Source organism: Halichoeres trimaculatus, unplaced genomic scaffold (genome assembly GCF_033239565.1).
Source record: "Halichoeres trimaculatus isolate MK-OKI-2021-1 unplaced genomic scaffold, fHalTri1.1 fHalTri1_scaffold_20, whole genome shotgun sequence".
In the NCBI taxonomy this organism is placed as follows: domain Eukaryota; kingdom Metazoa; phylum Chordata; class Actinopteri; order Labriformes; family Labridae; genus Halichoeres; species Halichoeres trimaculatus.
In genome coordinates this window covers 10,929,684-10,950,981 of record NW_027437198.1, presented here as the reverse complement: position 1 = coordinate 10,950,981, position 21,298 = coordinate 10,929,684, and the positions used below count along the sequence as shown (strand labels likewise).

Here is a 21,298-nt window from a genome sequence, read left to right as displayed (position 1 = left end):
GACGGCTGATTGATATGCAGGAGGATAAAGGAGCGCTTTAATTGCTGATGAGGAAGGATAGATTTCCCGGGCTGTTAAATATGTAATGAAATTAGATTTTTCAACAGATGGCGGCATTTAATCTTTTTCTCAATTACTTTTGTCCTAAAAAAAATCCTGCAGAGACAGTTTAGTTCATCCGCAGGAGAAAACTTTCATTTGTTTAGAGGAGATAACTGCTAATTCTTTTTTAATAATAGACATCAACATGATCCCTTTAAACAACTGTTTCACCACACAGCAATTTTCATGTGTGCTCGTTCTGTATCCAATTAGAAAACTAAAAATCCTATTCCTTCTAAACTTCCACACAAAATCAATTTCTCTTTTCAGAGCAACAAATTATCTTTTGGAGAGATGATAATGAGGTTTTAAAAGTTGAAAGATGACTTTCATGTTTAGTGGGCTAGGCTCCTACAGTCTGATTTGTTCCCAAACCAGTATGTTTTTTAATACAACGAAAACTATTGCTGTGGCTTCACAACAGTTTTCCAGTTACTCTGTTCGTGAGACAGAAAGCTGCATCAATGTCCACATGAAGCTTCACATGTTAGACGTAAAACTTTCAGCCACAGGGTAAAATGTGGCTGTGCTCGCAGGAAAAGTTTCATCAACAACAGGGTGAAAATATCAGCCAAGAAACTGCCCTTGTCAGAAGTTTTGCATCATTTCTCTCATGGTTGTCTCCATTTTATTTTATCTTTATTGAACCTTTCTAGGGCTGCAACAACGAACTGATAAAAACGATGAGTAAAAGAGTTGACATTTTTCCATAATCAATGCACTGTGCTGCGTCATTACTGTATTTGTTTTTTTTTTTTTCAGTTTAATTGTCTTCTTCCTTTTTGTTCGATTATTAGGCGGTTAGCAACTAGCTGAAGGTGCTCTACCGCCACCTACTGGACTGGAGTGTAGATTACCTGGGCTGCAGGGGCTGTATTCATCACTAGGGGTGGGCGATACTGGGAATTTTGGTATCGATCCGATACCAAGTAAATACAGGTCTGGTATCCCCGATACCGATACTTTTTACATGAACTGTAAAGATCATTGAATAATTTTGTGATTTTGCCTTGAGTTGGTTGATTATGATTATGATTTTGGTAAAACACAGCACAAAGGTTTTAGGTTCTAAAAAGTTTTTTTTTTTAACTAACCACAACAATAAAACAACATTTTAACTCTAAAAAAAAAAGTAATTATTCTACCACCACAATTGTTTAGGGAAAAAAATCACAAGTGCAAAATAACAAAAAGTTCCCTCCCATTTCCACAGGAAAGTAAAGTAAAGTAAATTGCTGGACGACAGACACATCTTGGTATCGATACTATCAATATTTAAATCGATACATCCACCCCTATTCGTCACATGTAAACAGATCAGCGCGGCGGAGGAGAAGCTGAGCCGGCAGGTGAGGGAAACGAGTAAACACAAGAATAATGGCAGAGCTGGAGAGGCCGTTCGTCCAAATTATTCCTGAGTTTGGGAGTATTTCACACTGAGTGAAAGCACACAGCGTGTTAATTGACAAAAATGACATCCCATGGCACGGCAGTATGACTGCAATGATCCAGCACTCATAATACATCGATGACGAGCCTGGAGCTCAACAGCGAGGTGAGAAGCTACAAAATCCCACATACACTCCTTTATATGTTGTGAAATGCATGGTATGTCTTTTGTGACTCTTTTAGTCTTTTAATTAAATCGTCACCCTTTTTAAAAACCACGAGGAGTTCATTAAACTAGCATTAGCGTTAGCGCTAGCTGCTACAGATAGTGGTAGAGCAGAGAGGGTGAACTGTTTGACTCACAGGTGAAAAGATTGAGGACACATTTTTATTTATTTGCCTTTTTAGCCCACTAAGTTCTTTATTTGATGACCTAACAATATATTTTTCTGTTATTTTTCCCAAACTGTTGATTCTTTAAGTGACAAGACATTTATGTCGTTTGTTATACTTAATAAATGCAGCATCTGATCAACTTTTTATGTTTAAATATGTTGTTTCTTTGTATATATCTTTAAGCAAAGAATAGTCCTTACCTAAAATAACAATGCATGTTTTCGTTTGCATGCGTTCTCATCTTTTTTCCTACTTCTATCAATTATTATCGTCAGAGTAATCTATTACTAAAATAATCGTTAGTTGCAGCCCTAAGCAAGGTTAGTACACTTGGATTAATGTTCTCGTTTTCAAGGAAAACCACGGAGCAACGCAAAGTTTCCGCAGTAAAACAACTAGAATCATACAGTAGAAGAAGTCATCCAAGTCACTAGCATACAGAAAGCCTGAGGTCACACTTATAACTTCTCTAATGTACTGACTGAATATGAGGGGGAAGACTGCAGGGCTGACTTCGGACCAGGTTTTGGATAGTCTATGGTGTAGTCACCTTCAGGGTCCCAGAGATAGGAACACACCACCTGCACACCTGATGACATCACTGTAAGATGCTCACGGTGCCTCCTGGTCCTCTTTCTATCATGCTCTTCCCTCTGTTCTCCTCTCTTCCTCTGTGGAGTGTGGGTATAGGTGAGAGCATGTTGGAGGCTGAGGTGTCTACTTGATAACCTCAGTGATGTACTGGCTCTGGCTACTCATTTATCTTCACGCTCGTACCGCTGAGGACATTAGGTGTGGTGGGCTATGTAACTTATCGGTGGAGAATAAATATCGGGATGGGACCACAGTGGAACAGGTCTGGGTGTTTATCCTTTTCATGAGAGCAGAGTATCTCGTGTTCATTTGAAATACAGACAGATGGAGCAGAGATAGAAGGCATTGTTGTAAAACTGACTCACTCTTGGTCACTGATTTCATTCTGAAAGCAGAACACAGAGTAACCACAGAGCAGGAGAAGCTGCAGCAGCATGATAGAAAGTTGGAACGAGATGGAAGTGAATGCATCATGTAACCCGGTAATCCTCCTCGATACAAATGAGTCATCACGCTCTCGTTTTGCTTCAGGTTGGAGAACAAACAGATGGAAAACGCTCGTCTGTGAGTCAAAACTCTTATTAATGAAACACTAACAGAGGAGCACAAACCAACAACAGTCAAAAAAAAAACAGCAGGAAGCAGAAAAACAGAGCAGACTGGATGGAGACTTAACATAAAACTCTCTTCAGATTTTCATTTCTATTTTGTCTCCTGCATCAGCGTGTCAGTGATGGAGCCAAGCCTGCAGGCTCTGCTTAATGGACAGTCACCATTACTGTCAAACACACCATTACAATAAACAAAGCCCTCTCCCCAGCGGGGGAGCAGGGACAGCGTTTAAACAGAGTGTAATGTTATTTACAGAACGAGCTCCCAGCTTTGATTTATCCAGCCGAAGGAAACCGATCAAACCTCACACACACACACACACACACACACACACACACACACACACACACACACACACACACACACACACAAACACTAACACACACTAACACAAGCGTGGGGCAGAATGCCAGGATGCCGTCAGCTAATTTACAAAAACAAAAAAACTCTACGAATGAATTTATTTTGTTTGTTGTGTTTGATTTGCGCTGTTGGAGCTTCAAACTCACAGCTGGGTGGCGGGGAATGATGACAGACAGTTTTGACTGACAGAAAAGTGTTAAACTCCTTAAACTGTTCACCAAAAAGCTTTCTGCAGTTTGAAGAAAAAGTGCTTCTTTAAAAGTTCAAAAGGCAAAAATAACTCAGAAATCAAAGGATGAAGGAGAAGAACTTAGAGCAGTAACTCAGCGCTGTCCAGGGTGTGAGATTCCCTGCACCAGTGTCAGCGACTGTAGCTTTTAAATGTTTGAAACACACCAAAAGAAGCCTCATATTGTTAAAGTTTCTCAGTCTGCTCCCGCTCGTGCTACTCTTTGACACTTTGTGGAAGCGTCCCTGTAAATGTCAGCAGTGAAAGTGCACCAAAGGCAATCGATGCAGGCTACAGTTCCTCCCCATCATTATCCCTGCAGTATGGCTGACACCACGAGTAGCCACAGATTAAAAGAGTAAATGTTAGTCAAACAAAATGCCACAGCTGTTCTGGTAACTCAGCAGCAAAGCAAAGAGGCATTTAAAGACAGACTGTTTCTTTCTGATCTGTTTGATCCAAAACATCCAGCAGTAAGTGATTCTCTTTCTTTACAGCCTGAACAGATGGATTTGCATCAAATTAGAGGCTGAGTAAAGGAAAAAAACAAGAAAGAGAATCTGTTGGGCTACAAGAACCTCTTTGCTGGCTCATCATGTTGGAACTGCCACGCCACTTTGAAGAGATGAAACAACAACACAGACTCTTGTCCTACACTTTCATCCCCCGGCCGGTTGCAGGAGCAGATTGCTGTGTGTGTGAGAAGAATGCCACCTCACCCTTTTCTGCTCTCTCCAGCGATTTCTGAGCTTGTCATCAAGCCGGCGAGCAGCGGAGGCCCACTGTGCAGCCAACCTGCGGATGCGTCTCTTCATGAAGCTCAGAGATTCCTTCCCGGTGCCGATCTGCTCCAGCAGAGTCCCGATGTCGGACTGGAAAACGGCCTAAACCAGAAACAGGGATTTTCATATTAGAAAAACTATACAACAGGCTGCTCAGGTCTATGAATCCTCCTCTGTTTAGTCAGAGGCTGTTATGACAGTTTGTTACCCAACTGTGTGCGACTCATGCTGCGCTCTATCCAACGCCACCTTTCAGTTAGACTTCTGGATGTCGACGCTAAATATGAGCAAAGTTTCAAACTGTGAGGTAAACATGTTGGCAGGATGAGTCTGCACACGGCACTTCAGTGCTTGTTTAAAAAGTCACACGAAAATTCAACAAGATTAACACAAGATTTGAGCAAACTGTGAGATCACAAGTTGGTGAATCTACAAAAAAGGGGCATTAGTCATTAAAATAAGGGGCCATATACACAACAACAGTTTTAAGACGATATGCTAAGGTACTGTTACTTTTAAGACGGTCATTTACCTGGAAAAGGGGTTTAAACCAACCTAAAACAGAAACCTTTGAAAACAGCCTCCAGAGTGGAATACTTCTGAAACACTGTGGCTGTGTAAACAGAAGCTGGTGATTTCAGTGGAAACGCTGGCGTCACACTTAGCTTTGCATATGAGTATTACACTTTTATTGTGGCAACGTAAATTTCTATGCACAAACCAGACAACAACGGTAACGATGGAAGGCTGTCGTGTTGTGCTTGAGCTGCTGAATCTGCTGACTGCCTTTTGACACAATGTGCATCTGTTGCATCCACAGACTGTAAAAAAAATGGACGTCATCTTGCTTGGGTCAAAGTGAGGTCACCACAAAAACTGCTCCCCCTGGTGACTGGTTGCAGTATGGGTCAAAAAATCCAGCTCCCAGCTCAAAGTCATCCCAGATGGGCTGTGGTCAAACTTTAAAAAATTAATACACCTCGTAGAAATGTTTCTCACGTCTGATTTTTGAGGTGATTTCTAGATACCATTTGGCTGTATTGTATTTAAGTTCTCTTTTTTCTGAAGAGTTTTGTTTTCATTATAAGAGGTAAAAAATTAAGTTTTACATTGCATTTAACAATGATTGACAGCTGACGTTCTTGTGTATTTTTTTCAGGGACTGTAAAATATGTCAGGAGGTAGAGTCAAGAAGTGATTAGACTCAGGAAAGAAAAAAAAATGTTATTTTGTCACCCAACTCCACTCAGATTCTCCCAGAATCCCTTGCAGTCTCCACTGCATGGACTCTGGCTGCACTACTGCTTCAATGGCATCGCCTGTGCAAGGGAATTTGGTACTTTGGTGCCTGTGACTGTACAATGGTAAATGGCGGAGCCACGCTGTCAATTCTAAATACAGTCCATGGTTACACCACCTCTGAATCAGGGAAGACACGTCAATATATACACCAGATGACCAGCCCACCTCTACTTCACCAGGGAGCTACCAAGACACTTCATTCAACCGCTGATGTCCAGCATGGATACTCGCCTACTCTTTCACTCCCTTACATTCACAAGGATGCATTTAGGTACCTAAACATCTTTTGATTTTACATGAATCAGTGCCTGGTACTTTTGACTGAATTTGTCGATACCTATTAAAGTACCTAATTCGGCACCCATCCTTAAATCAGAGAAAACTCTTGTCGTGTTGTCACTTATGTTTAGTTTGCATTTTTACTTCAACCTCATCTTTCATGATGTCATCAACTTTTATTTTGTGGTCAAATCTCTCCACTGGTTTTGGGCAACTTCACATCCTGTGCTCATGTTTTCCCACCAATGTGATTGTGAACCTAGCCCTTTATTGTTTCCTCCTGTGCCCCATTGCCTCTGATATAAAAGTCTGTATCTACCTTTGTTTTGTGCCAGATCCTTAAGTCTTCACGTTCACGTTCATCACATTCATGTTTCTGAGTTTCTATCGTTTTTAGACTTAAGTGAAAACTGTGATTTTAAGTTAATTCTTAGTCATCCAAGTTTTCTTCAGCGTGGCTGAGACTTTAGTTCTACTTTTGTGTGACAATTACTCAATTAAGAGTCTTTTTGTTTTCATTCTGAGCTGAGAATTTCAATCTTTGTACTGGTTGTCTTTGTGACTTTTCTGTTAGCATGATTTTATTTAACATTTAACCATATTTTGACTTTGTTATCAAAAAATGAAGGATGAAATTTGCAACCTTGAATCTGTTTTTTGAAAGCATCTTGCAACCCTTCTAAAGTGTTTTGACCTTCACTTTGGGACCCACGGCTCTACGGTCTGCAGTAGAAAACATTGTCATATATTCAGCTGAAGTAGCCCAGACAACTTAGAGTCACTAAAAGCATCTCAAAATCAATATTTTCAGGTTGAATTGTTGACTTCTTTAGCGAGAGGTCGAATTAAATGCTGAAAAATGTGCAGTGACGAGGTACAGTCATGGCCCTGCCTCACCTGTACTGTTCCAGTCTGCTGTAACAAGCGGCTCACTCTACATTATCCCTTAGCATAGAGAGCATTTCAGACTCTGTTATCTACAACTGCCATGGGGCCAAGGCTTTCAGACAGGTTGACAGAGGGATTCCAGGTTTCTCCTCATAAACAGACCGTTCCCATTTTATATCTCCTCCTCTGTGAGCTATTATCACTGCTTCACAGCACAAATAGCAGCCAGAGAATATTAATCAATGAAGTAAGTGCATCGAGGAAGCACAGCGGACTTATAAAAGTACAGAAAAGAAACCGACACTCACATACTGCCTGTCCTTCTCAAATACACCTACGCTGTAAAAGTAACTGAGACTCTTCCGACCCTCTCCAGGACTGAATCAATATGCAGAGCTGTACAGTACTCGCACAATGCAGGTGAATTATTGCTCCGGGAAGCGACTCCCGTACGGTGCAGCAGAATGCAGAGCACCCAGGGGAAGCTTTGGGATTAGACTCAGTGAACGCAGACGTGCAATTAGAGCAGGAGGTAGAGCTGCAGAGTGAATGCACATCAGGGCGCGCTGTGCAGGCTGAACATTACTCTGGGGAGCGAGGGGCGGAGGGGACCGAGGTAAACTGGGGGATAGAGACGCAGGAGGGATTGTAGCTATCATGCATTGGTGCTGAAATTAGAAATTAACAGTACAGAGAGACAGAGACGGAGGAGAGCTGCGTGTTTAAAGTCTCCTAGGAGTTATTGATCAAACAAAGATGTGATAAGTGCTCTACTTATGCTTATGCTACCATGTCTCAAGAAACCTCCAGCAGTCTGTCAATCTGTGCTGTGCATTTTCACGTCATTGTCAATCAAGTTCAGTTTTCCCCAGACCTCGTTTCACTGAATGATAAAGAGTTTTTCAGCCGAGGGGTGTGAATCTTTTCTTCATAAGACAGACTGATGGACACACACCCATTAGAGATTTGATTACGTTTATTTCATTTTAAACAAAGTTATAAGTTAGATCTAAAAATGAAATTTAACTTCATTCAGGGTTCAGAGAAATGCATAGTAGGTAGCAGCAAAGTATCGTCTGCATAAAAAGAGATGCTACAGTCAGTTATTGGAAAAGTCTATAAGTTGTTTTTTGGTTCCAGATAGCTTGCCAATCAAAAGAGAGTGGGCTGTAAGGAGAGAAAGTAAAAGTAAAGAAAAAAGTACAGAGGCACCTTGGTTTACAGGTGTAAATTTATAATCTAAATAACTTGTGTATAAAATAAATTTTCCGGACTGAAATAAATTAAAATGCCATTAACCCATTTCAAAATCTCAAAAAAATGTAATTTTTTGTTACATGTTTTTAAATAAGAAAAAATGTACTTCTACATAAAAGATAATGAAAAAAAAAACAAAAAACAAAAAAACACAATATAATTGATTGGACTGAGTTAGCCAGGTGTCATTACATAGCGCTGCTGCACGCCCAGTTGCAACTTTTTCTGAGTGTTTCTTTTTAATAAAGTCGGAAAATTTTGCAAAAATAACTAAATGCACAAACATAAGCACAACACTGATGCTTTCGGCGCGAGCTAACCGCTTAAAGTGAAGGAGTGAGACCCAGGATGCTGGGCCAGTGGTGGGGTATCTGAAGCCGGCTCTAACCCAAATTTAGCTCTCAAGGCAAGGCAAAAATCAGCCAGAAATGGCCTGTATCTCAAAAAACTTGTTAGTTGGGAAAATCATAAATCAAGGTTCCACTGTACCCAAAATCTCCTGTGTCTCCTGAGTTTAAGGCTCACAAGGGTTGGATAAATAAGTTGTTTGTGAACTGTGAATCATGGAAAGCTTCTGCAGAAGTTTTATAGAATGAAAATAAAAAGTTTAAAGAGTTTCATATCACCGTTCAAAAAATTATAATGTAAAGAAGACAGGACTGAGGGGTGATCCTTGCGGAACACCACTTCAACACAAACAGTACTGGAGGGCATGGAAATGTTGTCTCACCTGTTTCTTTGGCGGAGGCTTCAGTGTGGGTGTTACAGTCTGGTTCCTCCACGCCAAAGGGGGACAGAACCACTCCACCTCACTCAGGTAGACCAGAAAAGAGCAATCAGAGCCATCTACACCGTAGAAAGCGTAGCAGGGGTCTGAGGTCCAACGAGCCCGCATCCACTGCAGGATGAAGAATAAGGTAATTAGCTAACAAACACATCTGATGGATCCGTGGTTTATTTCTGTGACTGGAAACTAAACCATAGTACAGCGTTCTGGATAAAATTTGGATCAACATGAGTCTGACAACGGTGTTAGCTGGACTAAGTTTAATGGGATCACGCAGTATAATACAACCCATGGTTATACATGAAACTCTCAGACACTGCTACAGCTTCAACAAAAAATGTGCATTGTTCTCTCTCTTCTAATGTGTTTACTCAGATTTTCACAAAAAGAAGCACATAAAGGTAGTGCTGCATTCTTTGTGCTCCCCGTACACACTTCACACTTGTTCTGCAGCGCATAAAAAGGGCGCTGATAAAACCCTCCTTTGTCGTATTGTTTCTAAAATGTTGTTTTTCTCTTCTTTCACCCAGGACAATTTATTCCTCAGACACACTCTCCTCTACAAAGAACCCTTATCTGATTTCACCAAATTTATGTTGCACCAAGGTGAGCGGCCGACAGGATGAGGTTTTTCTCTGCGTGTGAAACAGTTTGGGCTGAGTTAAGATATGAGGACTTACATCCATCTTGCTGGCGCAGTCTGGATAACGGGGGTCTTTAGGAGTATCACATTGTCCTAAGCTGCCATCCCGAGCTGGAGAGGAGAAAAACGCAGGGTGTTTATCGAAGCCTGTAAACACACTCCAACAAAAAGACCAAACTCATCAGACACTGGCACCAATCAGCACAAAAGCTGCGGCGTGTGGGTTTTTTTTCCAGACAGTAAATGGACAAGAAGACAAACACAGAGAGGAAGGTGAGAAAAACAAACACAGACAGTCTAAAAACACTCTTTGGTTTTATATCTTTGATGGCAGTCTGTTCAAAGTGTACGTTTTATATCTCAATTAGCATCTCCTCATAGCTTTTATTTTGCACTCAGCAGCTCATTAAAATGATTCAGATTAAATGTTTGTTTTAAAACATGCAGTAACAGTTAAACCAGAGCGATCTGAGTAGGAGCTGTGGTGCTTTTCACACGGACAGTCTGCTTTATTCAACTAACCAGACAAAATGATCGGCAGTTTAAGTCCAGGATTAAAGCTCCTGTAGGAAACTGGTCTTTGCTTATTTTATCTTATACACATACAATTATTTTATCTTGACAACTAATCTCATCTGGGAGTTGTTTATAACCAATCGTGGGCTTTTCCAGCTCCACTTCATGTCAGTTAACCTCAGAGCTCAAAGATGATGCACACACCTGATCAAAACTTTAAGACCAGCTGGAAAATTGCACAAAATAATATTTTTCACTGTTGTATCTTAAAAATGTTTTGAGTAGAGTTTTAAAATGCAAAAAGAAGAAATGGGAGTGAGACAATTGAGCAAACAATTTAAGTTTATTCACAGTTGAAGTGAATGAAATAGGCTGTTAATCAGCTGATCGACAGTTAGAGATCACAACCTTGAGATGTAAACAAAGAGCAAACATGGAAGACATACAGCAAGTCGTTCTCTTTGTGATTGGCATGTAGCTCTTTGATAGAAAGTGCAATCAAGCTTTATTTCAGAGAAGACTATGGGCCGCCAGGAGAGATACAGTCCTCGTCAGGCGGTAAGCGATGACTCTGTCGACCAATGAACGGTCTGCAGTGTTGTAGCTTCACCTTCCGAGATTTAGTCTGAGTCGGTTTTGTTCATAGAATGTAAAAAAAAGGCAGCATTTGGCTGGCTCAAAATGAGGTTGCCACAAAAACTGCTCCCCCTGGTGGCTGGCTGCAGTATAGGTTAAAAAAAAAAAGTCCAGCTCCCCAGTCATTTCAGATGGGCTGTGGTCAAACTTTAAAAAATTAATACACCTCATAGAAATGTTTCTCACATCTCATTATTGTGGTGATTTGAAGATATTATTTGGCTGCCTTGTATTTAAGTCCTCTTTTTTCTGAAAAGTTTTGTTTTCATTAGTTACACGAGGTTAAAAACGAGGTTTTACGTAACGTGTAAGGATGATTGACAGCTGCCATTCTTGTGTATTTTTTCGGGGATTGTAAAATATGTCGGGAGGTAGAGCCAAGAAGTGATAAGACTCCTGAAAGAAAGAAATAATTATTATTTTTGTCACCCAGCTCCACTCAGATTCTCACAGAATCCCTCATCGTCTCTACTGTGCAGACTCTGGCTGCACAACTGCTACAATGGCTGAGGCTGTGACGGGGGAATTTTGGCTTTCAAACCGTACAGTGGAACGGGATCTGTCCTGGGATTAGTCAACGGTGACACCATAAAATGTGTGCCAGACAAACCGAACTGAATTGTTTGGTTGAAACGGGGCATAAGATGGACATCAGTTCCAGTCCGTGGATGGTCTTCTATGAAGCCATCTTCACCACCTTGAGTAACGTCCCCCCTAGCCTCCTGGAAACTCTTTCATCAAGCATGCTGAAACTAATGTTTGCAGTGATCAAAAGGAACGGTGGAGCTCTTCTTTTCTGAGTCCTTTTTCAAAATTGTATTTCTATTTTAGAGAGGTTTTCAGGGTTTTTTTGAGCTGCGATCTTAAACTTTGATCAGCCGATGAACGGACGATTTCACTTTTACTGCTGTAATGAATTGCTCTCTCATATTTTTTGTCTCACTCACATTTCTTTGTTGTGCTGTTTGAAACTCTACTCTACTCTCTTCCAGAGATCCAACAGTGCAGAATATAAATTCATGCATTTTTTCAACTGGTCTTTTAGTTTTGATCATGTGTTCATGTTCCACTGACTTGTTTACATGAAAAATTCATGTTCCAATCATCGTGCAACAACACGGAACCCTTACTCCCGATTGGTCAAATGTCAAAGGAGGCCATTACTGTGTTTACCTCAGCATTACACCTGTTTGTCTTTTACATTACAGAATATATCCTCACGCCGTCGGGACCAGCGCTGATTAATTAGCGAGTATGGGAAGCTTACAAGCTCCTGTAAAAGCTCAGCCTCCCCTGCTGATTGGCAAATCGTCTTTTACAGCCCACTCACTGGATTTACTATAAATATACCGCATTAGTGTGTTTCATAAAAATCATTATCCCCTTTTTTTTTGCTCTGACCGTCTTTCTAGTCTCTTTTTACTGCTTGGCCAACTCCCCCTCCCTCTCCTCTTCCTTCCACTCGCCTCCTTTCTTCTCTTGGAAGCCGACACTTTCACCGAGCCCAATTAAAGGAGCAGTTGCAACTCCTCCACCGCCATCCTGCAGAGCATCCGAGAGCACAATCACAGAGCAATAATTGCCCATCGTTCGGTCTGATTAGCATGACAACGGCAGACCTCTCACCGAGAGAAGAGCAGCTGCCTGCTGTTGTCAAAACTTATCCAGGTTCAGGTCATCCTCGTTTAAACGATCCCGCACATTATGAAAATGATCCAAACCCTTTAATGAGACACGACGCGGCAGAGTTTGAAGCTCCTAAATGCAAAGCAGCACATATGGAAGACAAACTGCATCACGTTTGATCATCCTGTCTGGTTCCTCTTCTGTGTGCGATACGGAAATTGAGAGTGAAGGCTAATAAAGAAAGCTGACAGGCTTGGATCCTATTAACCATGCAGCACTTCATCACCATGATTTAAACATCCTGCGGTCGAGTGGTTTTGACAGAGCAGCAACAACAGGGCTCTTCCACCCTGACACCAACAGTTGCTTGCTATTTGAACGGGTAATGCGGCGTGAATAATGTCTGTCATGTTCTATATGATCAACCAGCAAGTGTGCTTTAGACGTTAAATGTGCAGTGAAGCGTTGGACTGGATCCAGGCCTGACAGGATGGAAAGTGTCTTCAGATTGGAGGGTTCGGAAAATGACTCGGGGGATTCATCTGGATATATCTGGTTCACCCCACATGTGAGTGTGTGTGTGTGTTATGTGGAAACTCTGTGTGTGCTGGTACCTCTGTTTTTGGCCATGCTGCGCTGCAGGATCTGCTCCACCCTCACCGCCATGTCAGACATGTTCTGGGCGATCGCTTGAATCCGCTCCACCAGGCCCACAGGTTGGATCCTGTTCACACAAAGAAGGAGAAAGAGCGTCTGACACCAACACAAGAAGCATAATCTGCTCTTAATTCTCTGTTTACTTCAGAGGACTATATTTTTCATTCATAGGTCCGCCCATCCAGCTGTATATGTTGTTTTCTGGCTCATCACAGTTAACTTGTTGATGTGGAAGAAATTGTAGCTGTCCAGAATTTGAGGCATGAAATCGAAAAAGCTTTTAAAACACAGACGGATAATTTATTTGTTGAGCTTAAAACGGAAAGCCAGCGTACTGAAATTGGTCTCAGGGGGGAAAATACAAACAGAAGACAATTAGGTTGTTAGCAAATATCTTTCACTGGACTTGACCTCCACGGCCTGGAAGCTGTCGGGCATAAATTTAGATAGAAGAGGGAGTGAGGGGGATGAAACGTCGAGTGAATAATGAGTAGGAGAGGGTTAGAGACCAGGACTTGGATGTGGCAAAACCTGGACTTGAGTATTTACTGTATTAAAGGAGGATTCAGGCTTGTCATTGATGAGGATTGTGTACCAAATCTTTGTTTTTTCAACAAGGTTTTTGTTGAGTGGATGTTCTCAATTATAACATGTTGTTGGTTGTTTATGTTTTTGTGTTTATTATGAGAATCTGTGGGATTGTTTTTGTGGGCGTGTTTAATAAATGGCGTGCACCTGCAGCTGATTCTGGTTGTTGCTGTTGAGTAGCTGCAAGATGAGAGCATGGAGTCCCGGTTGATCTTTTTCCTTCTTTGACCAGTTCTTGATTATTGTTCTTTCTTTTTTGGTTCACGTCACGAAATCTCCACAAAAACTGCTCCCCCTGGTGGCTGGTTGCGGTATAGGTTAAAAAATCCGTCTCTCCAGTCATTCCAGATGGGCTGTGGCCAAACTTTAAAAAATTAATACACCTCATAGAAATGTTTCTCACATCTCATTATTGTGGTGATTTGAAGATATTATTTGGCTGCCTTGTATTTAAGTCCTCTTTTTTCTGAAAAGTTTTGTTTTCATTAGTTACACGAGGTTAAAAACGAGGTTTTACGTAACGTGTAAGGATGATTGACAGCTGCCATTCTTGTGTATTTTTTTCGGGGATTGTAAAATATGTTGGGAGGTAGAGTCAAGAAGTGATTAGACTCTAGAAAGAAAAAAATATATATTATTTTTGTCACCCGGCTCCACTCAGATTCTCCCAGAATCCCTCATCGTCTCTACTGCGCAGACTCTGGCTGCACAACTGTAGAATGGCTACACCTGTGACGGGGGTATTTTGGCTTCAAAACTGTACAATGACAAATGGCGGAGCCACTCTGACCACTCTATATACAGTCTATGGTCTTGACTTCTTTTTGACGGAGACGAAAAGAACTACGAGCTATGGGAGGCAAAGTTCTTGGGCCACCTTCGTTCGCAGAGCCAGAAAAACATAATTGAGCTGCTCAATAATGATGATGGCAAAAATGCCGAGGCGTATGCATAACTCATTCAGTTTCTGAATGATAAAAGTCTATCACTCATTTTGCCAGATGCAGCCGACAGCAGACGGGAAGCTCTGAAGATTTTAGGAGACTATTACCAAGGCAAAAGAAAGGCATGTATAATCAGCCTGTATACTGAACTGACATCACTTAAAAGCCAGGAAGTGAAAGTGTGACTGAGTACGTGATTCACGCCATCACTGCGCTGAGGGATGCTGGTGACGTGTTAAGTGATGGACTACTGGTAGCTATGGTTCTGAAGGGGCTGCCCAAATCCTACAAACCATTTGCGATCCATGTCACACAGTGTGATGAGACTGTATCCTTTGCTGAGTTTAAAACAAAGCTACGCACGGACACGGAGAAGATGCGGGCTGCAGCGAGTGATGAAAGTGCACTGAAGATTGTGAAAGACATGCTAACCGCAAGGTTTGAAATGAAGGACTTGGGCAAACTTGGATATTTTCTTGGCATTGGTTTGTTCCAGACGGTGATCCAGTTCACCTCCAAAATTTAATCACTTCTTCCCTATCCCATTTTGAAAATTTCATCACAATCCATTTGTTACTTTTTGAGTTATGTTGTTCACAGACAAACAAACAAACTCCCTATAACCCCCTTGGCGGAGATAAAAATTGTTCAATTTTGGACATGTCCAGGGGCGTGTATGTGATTTCATTCATTTCTATACCGGCTATCCCTTTCGAGGTTGCGGGGTGGGTGCAGCTGTCACTGGGCGAGAGGCGGTAGCAGAGAGGTAGTAGAGAGCGGAACCGGTCGCCAGTCGATCGCAGGGTAACACAGTACACGGACAACCATGTGAATTATGTGATTTCTAACTTGATTATTCAGCCGCTGGTCTTCAGCCATCGTTGACTGACGCTCAGGGGAGGAGGAGTACAGCTAGATACAACACAGGAGGGTCCGGGGATGCATAGAGATAGAGGCTGTCTGTGAATCTGTGCTCGATTAGTCTCCCTACAGGCACAAGATGACGTAACGGTCATGCCGCTCTGAATTGAAATTGAATTTTAAAACTTAATCTGCCTTTTGAGAAATGAAATTGAATTCTGTGTTTTTGAATTGAAGGTATAAAAAGTTGAATTTTCATCGGTAAAATACACTTTCAAATTCAATTTAAAAAATAAATTCAATTTCAAAACATTGGATTCCATTACACATCATGCTTTTTCAAATCCAATATTTTAATTCAAATTCAGTTTCTGATGGCTCAAATATAACCTCATACATGTCCTTGTCAACATCTGTCACAAGTCTAAACAAAAATCCATAAAACACCAAATGTATGGTGGTCCTGAAGGTCAACCGCATTAACATCACACTAAACCCAAAATATTAAAAGAAAATCACAATAATATTTAATGAAAAACAAATGTTACACAAAGTCAAACCTAACCTCAAAGTTCCTTGCCTGTTAGTGCAGCAGAAACAGTCCTGTGGTGTCTGAACTCTGCTGCAGGGTGCAAACACTCAAAAACCATCTTTTAAACAATAAACCCCCAAAATGATCATTTTTTTCGCTAATGCTTTAACACCTTAGGTACGCACTGCGGCTACCTGCATAAATGCGTAATGGATTCATGGTATGAATTATAAAATAATCCTGAAAAGGACCTCTGCCTTCAGCCTCGAAAAAAAGCAAAGAGTAATAAAATCAGTCTGAATGTGAAGAGATGTGAGCTGAGTTCAAGCCCCAGTTGTGTCACTGCTCGCTTCATAAATAATTTCACTGTGGATTATCTTTTATAATAGATTCAGTTACATATTGTAACAGAATGAATTATTGAGCTGTTTAGTCTCTGAAGTGTCAGCAAATAATAAAAAGTATTCACATTCAGAGTCAGCTGCTCTGGTGGTAAAAGGGAGCAGGAAATATGAGCAGGAAACTAACAACACAGAAGCAATATTAGCGATCTTAACGATTTGTTTAACCGAGGAGAGTAATGGCGTTTCAATGGCTCAACCATCACACCTCAAACAACCCCGCTCTAACAAACAAACACCTCTTTAAGATGAAAACTTTAGTGCTTTACTTACTTTAATCTCTATTTGTTGCAGCGGTGTGTTTAATCGCTGAGTATTTTGCAAATAAAAATCTCATAAATACTTAATGGTTCAAGTTAACGATGGATCCCATTGGGCAGGAGTCAACACAGTGTTAATAAAACCTTCTCAGACCTCCTGGAGGAGGAGGAGAGTCGATGTAAAAATCTAAGTTTACCAACAAGGTAACGACTTTTTCTGATGTGGCCTGCATTTATAATAATCAAACCCAAACTTGTTGACTGTGAAGCTGTATCATTCTCCTGTTTTACAAGCAGAACAAACACTTAAATGAATGATTTTAATGAGCTTCTCTTGTTACGCAGCAGTAATTCTGTGGTTTACACTGCTCATTAAACAGCTCGGAGGATGTAAACTCAAACAAACAAAGGGAACAGGCAATACTGAAACACTAGCAGCCAGATTTCATTGCTGCAGCGTGTGTGAGATACTTAAAGAGTGGGTATGGTCCTTTATTTTGACCTACCATTGTATCTACAACACAAAAAATCCCTATTTTTCTCACACTGGTGCTTTAGAAAAAAAACTCAGCCTCTGTTAGCTGCTGTCTCTTAAGCCCCTTTAAGGCTCCCTGCTCCACAAACCCTCTTCCCTCTGATTGGTCAGCCCCCTGGAGGCCTGTTGGTCCATGGGCAGACCTTTGTGTTTGAAGCCCACTCCTTTAATGTATCAAGAGCCAATCAGGATATTCTTCTGTAATGGAAATCTGCACACATTTATTGTGAGCATTCAGCACTGTGACTCTATATCTAATTTTAAAATATGAGAATGCAGAATACCCCTCTTTAAGTGTGCTTAACTTTCTTTTACACCTCTGACTGAGGAACATATACTCACCACCTACTTTATTAGGCACACCTGTTCAACTGCTTGTCAACGCAAACTTCTAATCAGCCAATCACATGGCAGCAACTCAGCGCATTTGTCCATGTAGACACATTCAAGACGGTCTGCTGCAGTTCAAACCGAGCATCAGAATGGGGAAGAAAGGTGATTTAAGGGACTTTGAACGTGGCATGGTTGTTGGTGCCAGACGGGCTGGTCTGAGTATTTCAGAATCTGCTGATCTACTGGGATTTTAACCCACAACCATCTCTAGGGTTTACAGAGAATGGTCCCAAAAAGAGAAAATATCCAGTGAGCAGCAGTTCTGTGGGACAAAATGTCTTGTTGATGCCAGAGGTCAGAGGAGAATGGACAGACTGGTTGGAGCTGATAGAAAGGCAACAGTTACTCAAATAACCACTGGTTACAACCGAGGTCTGCAGAAGAGCATCTCTGAACGCACAACACGTCCAACCTTGAGGCAGATGGGCTACAGCAGCAGAAGACCACACGAGGTGACCCTCCTGTCAGCTATGAACAGGAAACTGAGGCTACAATTCACACAGCAACACCAAAACTGGACAACAGAAGATTGGAGAAACGTTGCCTGGTCTGATGAGTCTGGATTTCTGCTCCACATTCAGATGGTAGGGTCAGAATTTGGCGTCAACAACATGAAAGCATGGATCCATCCTGCCTTGGATCAACGGTTCAGGCTGCTGCTGCTGGTGTAATGGTGTGGGGGATATTTTCTTGGCTCACTTTGGGCCCCTTAGTACCAACTGAGCATGGTTTAAAGTCCACAGCCTACCTGAGTACTGTTGCTGACCATGTCCATCCCTTTATGAGCCCAGTTTACCCATCTTGTGATGGCTACTTCCAGCAGGATAACGCTCCATGTCATAAAGCTGGAATCATCTCAGACTGGTTTCTTCAACATCATAATGAGTTCCCTGTACTCAAATGTCCTCCACAGTCCCCAGATCTCAATCCAATAGAGCACCTTTGGGATGTGGTGGAACGGGAGATTCTCATCATGGATGTTCAGCCGACAAATCTGCAGCAACTGTGTGATGCTATCATGTCAATATGGACCAAACTCTCTGAGGAATGTTTCCAGTACCTTTTAGAATCTATGAAACCAAGGATTAAGGCAGTTCTGAAGGTAAAAGGGGGTCCAACCCGGTGAGTGTATACACAGGAGCTCTGCAGGCATCATGCTTTAAACCACTTTTGACCCAGTGACAGGACGGATTCAAACTTCTTCATGATGGTCTATTAGTTTTTGTTGCTCATTTACGAGACTTCAGTTTTAATCTGAGTCTGTTTTATGACTCCATAAAAACTCCTCACTTAACTTAAAGATACATCACAGTTTAATTTATTCATGTCAGACTCTGCAGGAAAACAGCAGCCAAGCCTTCTTTGTTTACTCTTAGAGCAGCAGGTCAGCATAAAATGACCACCAATTATACAGAATATACAGTCAGCAGAGCACACACAGGAATCAGTGCACACAATGCACGGAGAAAAGTGCTGTTTTATAACCTACACCACATCCTAATGGTTGCTATCATCCGTTAAAAACAAGAGGACGTAAGGTTTCTCCATTTGAATATCTCAATAATCTCCGGCCTCAACTCTGACCCTGAGCCATACAGAGAGTTTCATTACCTGAGCAGAGAGGTAAAAAGTGAGTCACGACATATGGGCATGAGATTCATTTCTACCACCGAGTTAGTTTTAAAACTATTTGGCCTTTGCCACTGTAACACTCACAGTTCAGTCCCTGAGGGGCCAATTAAATGAGCTGGAGCTATATGCCTGAGAGTATATCCACAGGGCATTGTGTAGAGAAAATTAAATTCTGTGAGTGTAATATCAAACTGTAGATAGAAGTAATTATAAGCTGAGTTTTGGCCGGGGTATAATAAATGTTTTCCAGCTGCCTATTGAAGACAAGAGCGTCAGACTGGAGGAAAGTTTATTACTTACAAAAGTATTTTCTTCATTCCATCAGAGATAAATCCTCCTCTTATCTCCATGAGCTCTATGAAAGCAGGAGTTATATTGCTCTGCTCGTAACCTTTAAGGGTTTTATCAAACTTCTTTATTAAAGTCTCATCGTTAAATAGGAAACACTCGACCAAGTGTTTGGAAAGACAAACAATAAACCCTTCACATAGACGTTTGTCAGCATCACTTCAACGCGTCAGGATTAAACCTTTGAATTAATGGTTAATGTCAGACCTCTGCTTCAAACTCAGCTCCAAGAGAAAGAGAGTTCAAAAAGTAAAACTCTGTTTGAAAGTGAGGTGGAGTTGGATTTTCAGACATCTACTTTGTGCCAGCTAATGTGAAGTGAGTGATTATTTATAAAGCTTTGATGACAGAACAAAGACTGCGGCTAATGCTTTTCTTCTAATAAAATATTTAGCTATAGATATCTTCATTTACTGATTTATTCTTTGGCCTATTCAATAAAGTAGAGGAAAAGATCACAATATGACACCATAAGACACGGCACGACATGTCACAATAAGATAAGCTAGGATACAATAAGAAACAACATGCCACGCTGGATTTTGGGGAACTTTTATAATGTCTTTTTTTAGTTGCTAGGCGCCGCCCTGTTGGCTGTGGCTGCCCTTTGCAGCAGCTCTCTCTTCATGTCATGGACACCAAACTTTTTGTGGCTCCAGCGATATTTTTACTACTTTTTCTCCTGTGTTTGTCTGGAGATCCTACATGTAACCATGGCTGCATTGTTTACATGTGAAATCAGTTGTTAGCAGCCTGTAGTATGTCAATGCTAACTGGTGCAAGGCCTGATGTTTCCCACAAGGTGAGGAGAAGAAGGTGTGGACAACGTGCTGGTTCTCAGGTGTGAGCTAAGAAGTGACGACATGGACCTGTCCTTCCATCTATCGTTATTGGGAACGTAAGATCTATCTCCAATAAGATGGATGAGCTAGCTGTGCTAACCCAGCAACAGAGGGAATACCAGGGGGCAGAGTAGCATCATGCTATTCACAGACATGGCTAACGAAGCTAACACCAGACACCAACGCCATGTTGGAAGAGCTTCACCTGCTGTGAGCAGACAGGATCCAGGAGCCAGAGACTGAACAGACTGCTGAAGAAGCTCAGTCCTGGACCCTGTGGAGGTGGAGGCTGGCTGAACTGGAGAATGATGGACAAGCTGTCATCATCTATTTTCTCATGGACCTTTTTGCACTTTCTATACACTTTCTTACTTTTGTTTTTTTGATTAGAGCTGTGACTTCAATTTCGTTGTATTTGTTACAATGACAATAAAGTCCTATTCTATTCTATTCTATTCTTAAAATCCTGAATCATAAGATGTACTGGCAACCCAGTCCAAAGAGAGTTTTGAGGGGAGAGCAGAAAATTTATTTGTTGAATTTGTTGCCCTTCAAACCATGTTCTTGTTTCTAAGACATTAAAAATGGTTTATGGTGAAAGTTTTTTTGTAGATCTTGTTTCAGTCTTTTGTGGATCAAACAAGCCTTGAATTTGATCACTAACGTTTATTTTTGGGGCTACTTAAGAAGTCAATGAAGGGTTTTTTTTTTTACTCAAAGTTGTTTTCAAAAGGGGGCTATTCAAGCCATGTGGTGAATTGGTGAAATGAGAGAAATTCAAGATCTAAAATTGGGATCAGGCTGAAAAAAAGCCACACAGATGTTAAAATGAGCTCACCCATGTCTCGAAGAACAGGCCACACACCTTTAAGGGAAAGCTGCTGCAGGTTTCAGGTCTTTCATG

The 21,298-nt window shown here is 41.3% G+C and overlaps 1 protein-coding gene across 1 annotated transcript in view; it reads right to left on the bottom strand.

Moving 5' to 3' along the window:
• The window catches only part of LOC141809550 (alpha-1,6-mannosylglycoprotein 6-beta-N-acetylglucosaminyltransferase B-like), a 75,469-nt gene that overhangs the window by 36,043 nt on the left and 18,128 nt on the right, over nt 1-21,298 (bottom strand). The window contains exons 4-7 of the mRNA XM_074696629.1: nt 13,016-13,125; nt 9,661-9,734; nt 8,924-9,091; nt 4,405-4,569 (exon numbers count right to left, since the gene is read on the bottom strand). Of these exons, the coding sequence (XP_074552730.1) occupies nt 4,405-4,569; nt 8,924-9,091; nt 9,661-9,734; nt 13,016-13,125 (517 nt within the window). The remainder of the gene's footprint in view (nt 1-4,404; nt 4,570-8,923; nt 9,092-9,660; nt 9,735-13,015; nt 13,126-21,298) is intronic.